The sequence below is a fragment of the Acinonyx jubatus genome, chromosome A3, assembly GCF_027475565.1.
Source record: "Acinonyx jubatus isolate Ajub_Pintada_27869175 chromosome A3, VMU_Ajub_asm_v1.0, whole genome shotgun sequence".
In the NCBI taxonomy this organism is placed as follows: domain Eukaryota; kingdom Metazoa; phylum Chordata; class Mammalia; order Carnivora; family Felidae; genus Acinonyx; species Acinonyx jubatus.
Window position 1 is genome coordinate 106,641,652 of NC_069388.1, and position 13,561 is coordinate 106,655,212.

Below are 13,561 nucleotides of genomic sequence, written 5' to 3' on the forward strand. Positions count from 1 at the left end.
GGCTGTCAGCTCAGTGTACAGACCAAGTTCAACCCCAGTATCTGGCAGCACAGAATCCAGTCCTGAGGGACAGCGTGTCATTATTGTGGGGAGGAGGTCGAGAGGCGGGTGACCTAAGAGTTAGGAATCAGAGGATCTAACTTTTTAACAAAAATCGACTTAAAATTATTCTTTGAAGGTATATTATTTTGAGATTTGGTCCAGAATCCTATTTATTTATTCCTGTGTTATACATACATTTGTAGTTACCCAGAAGTTTGTCTTGTCTGTTGACCACCCTAAAGTGTGTTTGTTTGGAGAATTACTACATCTTGGCTTTATTTTGCTCCTGGGGGTTATGGAGTCACGTTATATACATATATTTCTGATAAGTTCAAATAAATACCAGGTTAAGAAAATCCCACCTATTCTCCCCAATCCTCTAAAGCTAAGTAATGAAACCAGCATTTTTTGCAGTATACCCCACCTAAAATCATTATTTCTTCTGCCCACTTAACTGTTTGCAGGGTTTTTTTTGTTTTTCTTGAAGCAGAGAGCTAGTCTGTATTATAAAGATTCCCAAATAAGTAAATTATTGAAGTCCTGTGAAAGCTATCAACTGCAAATTCTACTTCTCTTAGTTTAAAAAGTAGCTACAAATGGAAGAGGTGGGGAAACGGGAGATAAGTTACCTGCTAGTTCCCTACTAGTTCCCTAATAGTACTGAATCTTTACGATAACTAGTCAAAAGGGGAAGAAGGGGTCGTCTTGGAATGCAGCGGTCTGGAGCTGTGCTCTGCTGTATGTGGCGGTGGAACAGGATTAAATACTGGACAAGTGGAGAAACAACTGTTCCAGGAGTTGGGCTTTGTAGTCTTAGCTTTGGGGGTTTTCTCAATTTCACTTTCTTTGTGATAAAGAAAACATCTACTACTATTCCTTTTGCTCTTGGTAGAAACTGAAAATAACTGACTTTGAAATGAAAAAACCTAGCCAAGTCTAAAACCATCTGTATGTTCAGTTAGTCGCTTACTTAAAACTTACGTGGCCTGCGTGTAGTAAAGATCCTCATCTGCTGTTGACCTCACTTCTGCTTAACAGATCTGCTGGTACCATGGGGGCCACCACCTTGCCCACTGTGTTGCCACCACAGCGTGAACTCCCCCTTCCTCAGGGCCTGGCAGGAAAGAGCTGCCGTGCCTACATTCTTATGTCATCTGAACACCTGCCACTCAACAGAACAGCAGAAAGTTCCGTTGCCTAAGTTTTTCAAAAGGCAGTTTGACCAGAATTTTTGATCAGTTATAATAGTACTGTTTTGCTTCATATAGTTTTGTCTTTCAGAATGATTTACTTTAAAACCGTACTTGGGGCACCTGGGTGGCTCAGTCGGTTGAGCGTCCGACTTCGGCTCAGGTCATGCATGATCTCACAGTTTGTGGTTCAAGCTCCACGTCGAGCTGTGTGTGTGTGTGTGTGTGTGTCTCTCTGCCCCTCCCCCACTCATGCTCTGTCTCCCTCTCTCTCTCTCAAAAATAAACATTTAAAAACAAACAAACAAACAAAAACCATACTTAATTTTTCAGCCAGTATCTGTTGCATACCTCACTCCTTGCCCAGTACTCCTACATCACATTTTCTCTGGTAAAGTTTATAAATCTTACTGAGAGAGGAAAAATAATCATGGTTCAAAGAAAATCACAGTTTAGTGCTTTAACCATTGTTAAATGCTGCAATTCTCTCTTCGTACTGTGTTTATTTTTCCCTCTCAGTAAGATTGCAAGCTTAACTAGAGAAGATACGTAAGGGCTTAGCAAAGCAAAGTGCTAAATGAGTGGTGAAGACATAATGCTGTAGGAGTTTACACAAACGATGACCACAGAATGGGCAAGAATGGTCACATCAAGCTTTGTGGTGAGGAACCTGGCCATCCTCTTAGTGCACCCACATACACCCTCACATTCAGAGCCCTGCCCCACACCCTGCCCTGGCCAGCTCTACCTTTGAGGTGATGATGACAGTGGCCCTGACCAGGGGAGAGACCACCCAGCTTGCTTGCTTTGTCTCTGCTGCTCTAACAAGGTGGAGAGGATGAGATGCTCTAGGGACCTCCCTGTGTAAAGACGGCCTGGTCAGAAAAGGGAGCTAGAGGCCCCACCTGGTCTGTGTGCTGCAGATGAGCTTAGCTGTGTCCCTCTGCAGCAGAAGCTTTGACAAGAAAAGATGGTAGTCCAAGCTTGAAGCTGGAATGCAAGGCTTTTCTTCATAGAAGATTCTTGTAGGTGCTTAGTTTCTGATCTCAAATGAATTTGCATAACAGGCTTTTGTGAGTTTAAGAAGTTATTCATGATTGATACAGTTTTTGTCTATAGGGAAATGCTTATTTCTATTTTAAGAAAGACTCATTATAAATTGAAAGCATCCTGAACAGTGGTTTCAATCCTGACTGTGCAGTATGATCCCATGGGGAGCTTAAAAAAAAATACCTATATGCCCAGCCCCTGTTTGAATTAGACTGGTATTAGCACTAGGAATCAGTAATTTTTAAAAGCTTTCCAGGGGGTTCTTTTTTTTTATTTTTTAATTTTTTTAATGTTTATTTTTGAGAGAGAGAAAGAGTGTGACTGGAAGAGGGGCAAAGAGAGGAGACACAGAATCTAAAGTAGGCTCCAGGCCCTGAGCTGTCAGCACAGAGTCGAGTGCAGGGCGTGAACCCACAAACCATGAGATCATGACCTGAGCCGAAGTCGGACACTTAACCGACTAAGCCACCCAGGCACTCCAAAAGCTTGAGACTGAGAACCACTGAGCTGTCATTTGGGATTTGTACTTAACAAATTAATACTTTTTTAATTAAGTGGGTTTTCACTCCTAACTCATTATAAGTAAATTTGTTCACTGACAAGGATTTCTAGTATATATTTCTTGATTAGAGCACGTATAATTCAAAGAGGGGTTTTTGGTTTTTTAGTTTTTTTTTTTTTTTTTTGGCATTTTCCAGGCAGTGAGACCAAGAAATCCATTTAAAATGACAAATCAGAAAAGTGCCCTTGATTTACCAAACATACAAATCTAAGCCTGCGACATACATATATATAAATATGACCAAAACCAAGTCTGTGTATGCACAAGTGTTTATGTATAGGTATAATAATTCTTTTTACAAGTCTACAGTTTATAACTATCATAAGCTTTGTGTTTTTATTTTATTCCCGTATTATACTAAGTGTACTACCATATTCTTGAGGCTTATCTCCAGGAGGCATATTTATTTCCTTTCCAAGAAAAGTAGAAAAAACATAAGTAGGTAAACACTAAAGCTAAATACTCCCTTAACCCCTGTTATGCCTAATAAGCAGTGGAGTGAATCATTGACAGAGCAACTGCTTCATTTAATATCAAAGTATAAAAATTAATCTTCTGAGAGATAACTTACTAGAATTAGCTGGATTGCTACCTTTGGTAACTGTGGCCTCCAAATGAGTATCAGTACATAACGAAAGGAGATTAATGGGATAGATTGTTAGAAACTGGGGTATATGGAAAATAAACCCATAGCTATAGAAGTAGCAATCACATTAATAATCTTGCCAACTAAACCTGGAACATAAAATTATTCTTGTTCTCACCAAAGAAGCTAAAAGAAACAGTGGTCCAAATTGAGTGCTTGTCTATTGTGGAAAGAGAGACAGGGGGAGAGACAAACCTGAGTTTTAAAAAATCAGCTGAGTCTAGTGTTACAGGAATTATTTTAGTCTCGTGGATATTATCTCTTCCGTATGTTGGTAATATGAGGCAGTGTAACAGAGACAACTATGTTGATTTAGAACCACTACAGATTAAACTTAACCTTTTGTCTGTTTTTCGCCTTTATTGCTCTTGGGGCTTTGACTTTTATGGTTTTCAGGTTTTTTCTTAGATGAATTAATAATCTGTTGAAATGAAGCATTGTAAAATTGTCAGTGAGTTTCCTGTACAAAATGTGTCTAAGTGCCAAATATTAATTGATTTTTTTTAAAGAAGTGTTCAAGAATATAGAAGGAAAAAGGCTATATCACTTTCAAGCTTGTTTTGTAATATCCAAAGCTGTAGTTATTTTGTCATGCTCTAAGAATAATTTCGTAAGTATATAATAATATTAGTAAGAAATTCCCTTTTATTTTTCAATTTACTAACATAAATTCATTGTTTACTACTTATTTCACACAGTTGAGTTTTCAAAATAATCTCTAGTAAGTGACATATTTTTATATGTCCAGCTGAATTCTTTGCTTGAATTGAGTTTATACATATTTTAAAAGTCTTCCACTAATAGAGAAAACTTTAGTTTCCTCATGAATGCTTTTCGTTGAATTATTATGGCATCAGGTAGTGAATCTAAAAGGAATCTTCAACATTCCCAGTATGATATTAACTCAATTCTTTATTTTTCTCAAAACTGAGACGTAATGAGCTTTTACGAAAAAGACTGTTGTACCCTTCTTTACTTGAATGACAAAAATAACATTTCTATCGTGGATGAATTTTTGCAGATGAGTTGAATTTATCAACGAAAGAAAAAAATCTGCTTCTCTTGTTTCCTTTCACAGGCAGCGATACCGTCTTTGTCCAAGTTTCACTGCCCCATGGCCCAAGTTAGTATATTTAGTTTAAGACTCCTAATTCTTGCTTTGGCTTCAAAAATTAAACCAAGTGCCCCCCTCCCTGCTAAAACTCTTCTTGGGCCTGGCAGCACTGGTACCCCGCTTGCAACATCTTAGAAGTGAGGCCTTCCCTTGTGCTACCTTTTGATCATAGATGATTTGCTTAAACGTATATACTCTTCATGCTTTTCGTAAAACCCTGTTCTCTTTTAAAAAAACATTATTATATGGGTGACTTCCACATTTAACCATTTCTCTTTCCCAACTGTAGAGTTCTTAGTAGTATTTTAATGCTCAACTTAAAAAAAAAAAAAAAAGCAAGAGCATGCATGCGCATATGGGAATGCTGGCGGCTACGGGCAGCGTCTGAGTCACAAGATACACTTAGCCTGACGACCTTGGCACAGACTGCAGGCAAATGACCGTAATTTGGCTTTAGAAGAACTATCTTATAGTTGTAACTACTTAAATCATACGGCCTAAATATTCATCACTGTTGTTAAGCGAAATAAAGTGCCAGTACACATATTTGCTTTTATTTTTAAAGTCAACTAACAATTCACCAAATTAGTCCATAAATTTTAAGCTAATTTAATGGTTTTTGCTGTCCTTCACACAAATGGTTTCAAAACGTATCCAATGGAAGACATTAGTTATAAACTAATTAACTTATTACATAGTCTTTTAAGAAAAAAAGGTAGGTGATTAAAATGTTTCTCATTTGAATAACATCAGTACACAAAGTACTCTTTAAGTTCTATATTGTTATAACATTTAGTTGACAAAAGCTTAAAGGAAAATGAGAACCTGCCAAGTATAATTCTGGATGATCATTTATGTATTTTTTCATATCTTTTTTATACTGTGCATAAACTAACAACTTACATGAATGTTGTCTTTCATAATGTAATTATTTTATGCCTAGATTATGCCCTTGTCATCATAAATGTCTATAGGATGAGTTCTGATTAGAAGCTTTACTCACCTGTCTTGTGCCAGTTCATCAACTTTTTAAATCCGGTTCACTAGATTTAGTGTAATTTCTGTTTTTATCAGGGCTGCCTCACTCATCTTAAATAGCTCCATCACAATTAAAATGTTTGGATTAGAGTATGATGAACCCGATTTTCTGCCAAGGAGAGCCAGCCTATATGTAAGCAAAGTGAGGAAAGACCCCTCCCCCAGACACAAGATTCTTCCTGGCATCCTTTGAGACGGTCGCTGGGGAAAGCAGTTAAGATCAGAAACTAATCCCAACGACTGACTACTGACTACCACCTAACGGCAGGGAGATTCTATACTAATACAGTGAGGGAAAGAAAATGAGCCCATCACAAAGGCTTAACAAAATTACCATTCCAAAGGTTTCTCCCAGAAATCTGAGAATCATACCCAAATAAAAACTTCCAATAATTAACAGTGGGAATGTTATTTTGTTCAAAAAGCAAAATAACAGAATATCTTAGGCAGCTTTTTTTCCCCTGAAAATTCTGCTAAGAAATTTCTGCATGCTTTTATAGCAGTTTGCTTTGATAAAGGAAATACTACCATGTATTGGTTTGTTGAACTGCTTTTGATAATTCTGTACATTTCTTTTAATAAATATAAGCAGTTTCCAGCTAAGCCTTTTCAGGATTAATAGTTGAGATAAAATTCCTGTGAACTGTTAAAAAAAATTTCACATCCTACAGGATCTGCTTCAGTATCATCTATAAGTTTAACCAAGGGCACTGACGAAGTGCCTGTCCCCCCTCCTGTTCCTCCACGAAGACGGCCAGAATCTGCCCCCGCGGAATCTTCACCATCTAAGGTACGTATAGAGTCCTGTCATCTGGAGCCCAGAGTCATTACAGTTACATTAGAATCACGTGCCTGTGTCTAGTTTAGTTCCTACCAGATTAGGTCAACACTTCAGGGTATCTGGGCTTTTAACTGAGTTTAGACGAGGACTAAATACGGATTTACCCTGCAGTAATGTTTATTTCCTATCTTCTGAAAGTAGTTTTTTGGTATGTTTTCAAAACCCTGTGAGTCTAAACCATGGGTACTGTCCAGGAGAAAACAAGTTTAATCCCAAAAGAGTAGAATGTAGTCTCACGCGGACCACACAGAGGAAGAAAAGCAAAGAGGTGTGAAGCTTTATATATGAAAGCACGTTTTAAGTGAAACTTAAACATGACCCGTCTGCGCCCTTGATAATAAATCTGATATGCTTTTAAATGGGATTTTCATAACAGTTCTGGGTTGGAAGAGACCTTAAAGACTTACAATAGCTATTTTTTTCCACTTGCTTAAATTTCTTTCTTTGGCAACTGTTGACTTGATTCGGTGGTTCTCAGAGGATCCGGAGAGCAGGGCACCTGGACAAGTCAGGACACTCTGCAGAGTGTCATAAAATGTGAACATAGTAGGTTTAAAATTGTAAGATTGACTTACGTTAAGTCATAAATTGTCTTAGATTGATAGGTGCACAGTAGCAAACAAAAAAATTTTGAGAAAAATTAAAACTTGGAAAAAAAATTGTTTTTAATGAATTGGCATAACTCCTTCCCTTTAAAAAATATGGCAAAACCCCCTGATCCGTGCCTCGCTCTCTTCCAACAGTGTGTTTGAAAACCCCAATTCTTAATATAGTCACAGTACTGCATAAATTAATAATAAATGTGTGTTTTATTCCTTTTTCATTTGTGTTAGATTATGTCTAAGCATTTGGACAGCCCCCCAGCAATTCCTCCTAGACAGCCCACATCAAAAGCCTATTCACCGCGGTATTCAATAGCAGACCGGACCTCTATATCAGACCCTCCCGAGAGCCCTCCCTTATTACCACCGCGAGAACCTGTGAGGACACCTGATGTTTTCTCCAGCTCACCACTACATCTCCAGCCTCCCCCTTTGGGCAAAAAAAGCGATCATGGCAATGCCTTCTTCCCAAACAGCCCTTCCCCATTTACGCCACCTCCTCCTCAAACACCTTCTCCTCATGGCACGAGAAGGCATCTGCCATCACCACCACTGACACAAGAAGTGGACCTTCCTTCCATCACTGGGCCGCCGGTTCCTCCACGACAAAGCACTTCTCAACATATCCCTAAACTCCCTCCAAAAACTTACAAAAGGGAGCACACACACCCCTCCATGCACAGAGATGGACCACCACTGTTGGAGAACGCCCATTCTTCCTGAGTGTCTCTGTTCCAGGATGGACATTTTCCTAGCCCCAAATCCATTGCTGGCAATGGATGCACGGAATGTGCCAGCACTGAGGAGTTACAGTGACAACTCCAAACACTAACGACTCTACTTCAAGATGCAGTATAAGACAATGAATTTTAACCTAGACATAATTATAAAATGAAAATGGTATTCATTTAGATACGGAAAGACTGATGTAGAGGAATTGGACAACTGATTGCACCTGAAAATCAAGTAAAGGGACTTTTTCCAGCCAATAGGCAGGAGTCCTCTTTTTGTGAAGTGATCTTTATCGTTAAAGGGATGGAAAACATAGTCTAGTGTCCAGCAGGCCCACATGATGACAGTTTTTGTAATTCAAAATATGCACTTTTTAAAAAGAAATCTTAAACAGGGATCTTCATATCTCCTTTGTTTTCCTTTGCTTTTACTCATCCTACTTTAGAATATTTTCCTAGAAATCATTTAAAGGACTGTGGGGAGTGGCTGTGGTGCCTGACCTTGTGAGAGTCCAGGCCCCGTGCTGTGCCACAGTCCCGTTTACAGGTTATTACAGTGAAGTGAATGGGTACCGAGGCTTCACCAAAGAGGTACTTTTTTTTCTTTTTCTTTCTTTCTTTTTTTTTTTTAGGAATAATTATATTAATTTTAAGAGCATTCCCCCACCCACCCTCCCTACAAACAAAATATGGTGGTGATGCCTTCAAACAAGAAGTTTTGTGTCATTAACATGACAAGAACTTTTTTAAAAAATGTAACTGTCAAGTATACGATTTACATTTAGGAGACTGTTAATCTGTGCTAGATTGTTATCGTCCCCCACCCCCCACAAAAGTTTACTGGTAACCCATGTCATGGCTCATAGCCGTCCCTCTAACCATTCTCTGGAAATGCAGTCACCCAGTGTGGAAAGGAGCATTGCTGGGCGTCCCTGACACCGCTCATGTTTTACGGATAGTTGAGTAATCCACAGATCTAGAATTACCTTGCATTGCTGAAATCATGTGTATATAGTGAATGTTATATAATAAACCTGGCAGGTCTGTTTTAATTTAATTGAATAAAGATACAAATACTTTGTTTGGCTGGCATATATTAAATTATTATATGGAGAAAATGGTTGATTCTTATTTCTTTCAGTTGAAACACACACACACACACACACACACACACACACACACGCAAACACTAAGCATAAAAGCACGTATTGTGGTACGCCTTGGTTTCTAGTTCTGGATTGTATGTATTCATCTTAAAGAATGATAAGAAGTTGCAGTTTGGCATGTAGGAAAAAAATTTGGTTAGAATAGGATGGGTATTTTTTAAGCAGAACTTTGTAAGTTTTTTAATTTGCTAAGCAACATGTATACAGTTTGTTTATATTAAACATTCTACCTTGCTTGAGGTCTTTGCTCTATCAAAACTATTCATAATAGAACATCTACCTACATCATTAATATCATAATATGGATTATTCATTAAGCCTATGTACTGATCTTCTGAGTCTAACAAATACTGTGACTGAAATGCATGCAACTTGTTGAAGAGAAAAAGTTTTATTAATCTCCACTCTAATGTCTATGAAATGTGCAGCATTCCATCATTAGAGAGTCATCCATTCGTCGGTATCTGCATGTGTCCTCAGAATAATGAAGCAACATTTCAGCAATTCTGTTAACCATGCCATTAGAGACATTTTTAGAAGTGCTGCATCATGGTGCAAACCTAGTACTTTAATAATTTCCTGTGATATTTATTAGAGCATTAAATGTACATCACAGTAGTACAGTATATTGTCCTTTAAGACCAGAATGTTGATTGCATCATCATTAAGCAATTCATCCTATCACATCCTTTCTTATTTATTTGTTAGAGTTGAATCTTTGTTTAATATCTGTACCATTCCTATTATGGTAGCCATTCTTCTCTCTGTAAAATGTCTCCTTTTAAAAGTCTCCCAAAAAATTAATTTCGAATCCACTCTTGTGTGCAACACGTCCATAAGACCATTCATTCAACAAGTGTTTATCTAAGCCTGCTTACTAGTGCTGCTACAATTAATCATAATACACATTCCAGAATCCCCCATGATTTTTTATTAGAACAGCCTCATTTTCCCTAGGGTTTCCCTTTGTCTGTCTTACTGATCACTTCTCTTTTTAATTACCCCACCCCACTCCATATGAGAACCTGAGAAGTCACATTGGAGCCCATTCAATATCTCCCTGGCCAGTGTGTTAGCCTTCATTAAAGGAGGCTTTTCAACCCGCCTGATCATCTAAAGAGCAAAAGCTTAGATTTGGAGTTCTAATCATACTTCTCCCAAAGGGAACCATTCTTCTACCCCAGTGGTTCTAGGAGACCACTGTGCATCAGCACTGTGGATAGAGGATATTTGTATTCTGAAGCTGACATTTGGGTAAAAATATTTTCTGCAGTGGTGACTGTTTAGAAAAATTCCAATTGGGTGCCCTTAAACGGAGGTGGAGAAGACTGTATCCTTGCCTTCTTCATACATGAAACATGAACTGGCTGACAAATTTATTCTCTGTAGTAACTAAAATATACTTATTCAGGGACAAGAAGTGGCTGAGAAGACAAATGCATCACCACAAAATTCTGTTTTTGAATCCAGGACATTACAAGAGAGTCAATGCAGCATGACTATTCCTAAACCACATCCCAAAACATGGAACATTTCTTTTAGAAATGGAAATGTTCTTAGATGTGTCATCTTTGGATCACAAAATAAAAATATTTCAAGGTTGAATTTAACTTAAGTGGGCTATCAACCGAGAAAATACAAAGGGAGGCTTTTCACGTCTGAGCACTTTTTAAAACAGGAACAGATAAGTGTATGTTTCTAAGCTTACTGAAAGATTATTTACTGTTCCCAGCCTTTCTAATGCATTTCAAGAATACAAATTATCAGGAAATAAACAAGCATTAAAAGTTTTCTTAATTAAAGGTTGTTGGGTATCAAAGGAGATATTTAGTAGGTTACTACGCTCTAACAGCTCAAGAAATGTTTTAATGGGTCTGAATTTAGGAAAGCGCCTGCCACACTTAGTGATACTACAATCAACACAACAGTCTAGTGAACAAGTACCATTTCAGTTGGAGGCTATGTTATGGTTCTAAATTCTTCCTTAATGAGTTTTCTCGCTAAGTTGAAAGTTACATAAACCGAAACTTGATATCTGTGATCATGATCTTAATTCTCAAGTTTGGCTTACTTTAGTCATGTATTTCATCCTCTGTCTTTAAAGACGGCTTAAATTCAGTTTTAAGTGGCTCAGCAAAACAAATAATGGAAATGGAGGGAGAGGTTCCCAATTTGTTAGTGTTGTACATATCAAAGAAAACCTTTTATTTCCTCCAGATTTAGAAAGAAACTAACCATTTGTTTCTTGGTATTCTGCTGTGGGTAGGTTCACTTGTTCTTTTAACCTATATTGTATGACTGTTGCACAAGTGTAGGTCCTGTTGCACATTAATCTTTATCAGTAAAATACATACCACACGGTTAAAATTGGTTTGGCTGAAAGAATTATGCAGAATTATTTATAAGGGAAAGTGATGACTTAGTTTGTTTATTCAATATTTCTCCTTTGAAGCATCTCATTACTAACTTAAAATCCCTTACACATGAGCCAATGAAATATTTTGAGCTCTGGTTAAGAAGCATGAAGTCTATATGATTAAACAAAAGCACCTAATACTTGTTTTTGTAAATTTCATGCCTTATTTTCCATTTTTGACACCGTAAAGTGCATTTTCTGTCGACTGTGAGCAAATTTCCCTTTTGCCTTTAATGAAAATAGTGCATTAAGTAGCCAATTGCTGCAGAATTACAAAGCAAGTTAGCTAAAGGTGGATCACATTGGACTACCACTCAAACAAGATGCATAGCATGGAAGTCACGTGTGGTGTGGCTTTAGGGAGAGCGCACCTGTGCCAGATGCATGCCACTTTCAGTAGCTGCCAAATGTGCCTTTAATTAAGAACATCTCTAATTTGTTTCTTCAGATCAAGTCAGCATTTGGGGGCGGGATCAGGGCAGGGGACCTTGGGGTGCAAATATCTGGTGAGACACACCAGAGAAGAAGCCTTTGTCAAAGTGACATGTATAACTTCAGTTGAAACGTGTTCATGTATATGTGTGTGTGTGTGTGTGTGTGTGTGCGTGTGCGCGCGCGTGTGTGTGTATTTGCCTTTGTTTAGTAGCACGGTATTTGCTAAAATAATTGTCAAAAAAATTGCTCTGTCAGTCTTACTTTGATGTAAAAATAAAGTGCAGTCTATACATCTAATATGGCCTTTGTACCTGACCATGTTCGTAGGTAATCTTTGTACTCTGCGTGCAGCAGTATTTGGTTTGCATTTAAAGTGAAAATAATGGCTGTTATTTTTCTGGCATTACTAAGATAAATTGAAAAATAATAAAGAAAAATGCCTTACCTAGTCCACAAGTGTATTATTTTTGTATTTATTTTAGAAAGCACTCTTTTCAAGATCAGTCGTGCTTCTCATTTTAGCTTGTGCTTTCCACATGCAAATATTTGTTCTATCTCATGGTCCTGCTTTGGAGACACTTTTTCCTGTATCATGTTCTCTATAAAAAGTTCAGTATTTCCTTCTGTATCAAGCTCTCTGACTGTAGTGAGCAGAAGGCCCTTGGGATGAAAATTAGTGACCTTCAGTATCACCTTTCAAAGGGCTGAGGGAGGCGTTTGTATTCCATCAAAGTTTTAAGATCTCACAATTCCTTGACAGGCAAGTTTCACTGAGACCTGTTGGAAAGTGGCAGCCTGACGTTCAGCAACTCTTTCTAGGCTTGGCATAAAAAGATACAGTTTATGGTCATACATTGTAAAGCATTATACACTGTCAAGAATTTTTGTAAGTGTGAGGTCATTCGTGGTGAACTACAGAATGCAAAATTGATGAAAAACTAGGGTGCCTGGGTGGCTCAGTTAAATGTCTGACTTGATTTTGGCTCAGGTCATGATCTCACAGCCATGGGACTGACCCCCACATCGGGCTCTGCGTGGAGTGTGGAACCTGCTTGGGATTCTCTCTCTCCCTTTCTCTGTCTCAAAAATAAACCTTAAAAAAATTGGGGGCACCTGGGTGGCTTAGTGGGTTAAGTGTCCAACTTCAGCTCAGGTCACGATCTCAGGGTTCATCAGTTAGAGCGCCACATTGGGCTCTGCACTGAGTGCAGAGCTTGCTTGGCATTCTCTCTCTCTCCCCCACCCGCCACTCTCTCTCTCTCTCTCTCTCTCTCTCTCTCTCTCTCTGAAAAACAAACTTAAAGAGAATATGATGAAAACTTAGAGATCTCATACCCTTACTTAAAACTTAAGGCAGATGAGGCCTGGAGCAGTGAGATGACTAAGCCAATATCACGTGGCAGTTAGTGACTGAGACAATTGGCTCAACTTTGACTCCTCGCATTTGGAGGACTGTTTTTAGGAACAGCTAAAATGTATTTGCGGTTCCCCTCCAAATTTAAAGACACACAATCATTAATTTGTACAAATTCCATTTATAGGCCACTGAAATCCAAGCAGGTATTATTGAGTATATTCTAGGTAATCAATTTAAGAGCTAAAGGAAAATAACATTAATGTTGATATTAGTCAGAAAATAACATTAACACTGATGTTAGTCAACCTGGTTCTGAGTTTGCTCTTGAAATGTCACTTGAATTTTAACCAGGTGGTTTGCTTTTTACTCAT

At 38.2% G+C, this 13,561-nt stretch overlaps 1 protein-coding gene across 2 annotated transcripts in view; it reads left to right on the top strand.

Annotated features, from left to right (window-relative positions):
• The window catches only part of SOS1 (SOS Ras/Rac guanine nucleotide exchange factor 1), a 145,628-nt gene extending 136,694 nt beyond the window's left edge, over positions 1-8,934 (top strand). The window contains exons 21-23 of one of the 2 annotated variants that reach the window (XM_027033598.2): positions 4,569-4,613; positions 6,314-6,432; positions 7,317-8,934. In XM_027033598.2, coding sequence (XP_026889399.2) covers positions 4,569-4,613; positions 6,314-6,432; positions 7,317-7,808 — 656 coding nt within the window. In that variant the 3' untranslated portion in view covers positions 7,809-8,934. The remainder of the gene's footprint in view (positions 1-4,568; positions 4,614-6,313; positions 6,433-7,316) is intronic. The other variant, XM_027033599.2, reaches the window with a different exon arrangement.
• Positions 8,935-13,561: the final 4,627 nt, after the last annotated feature.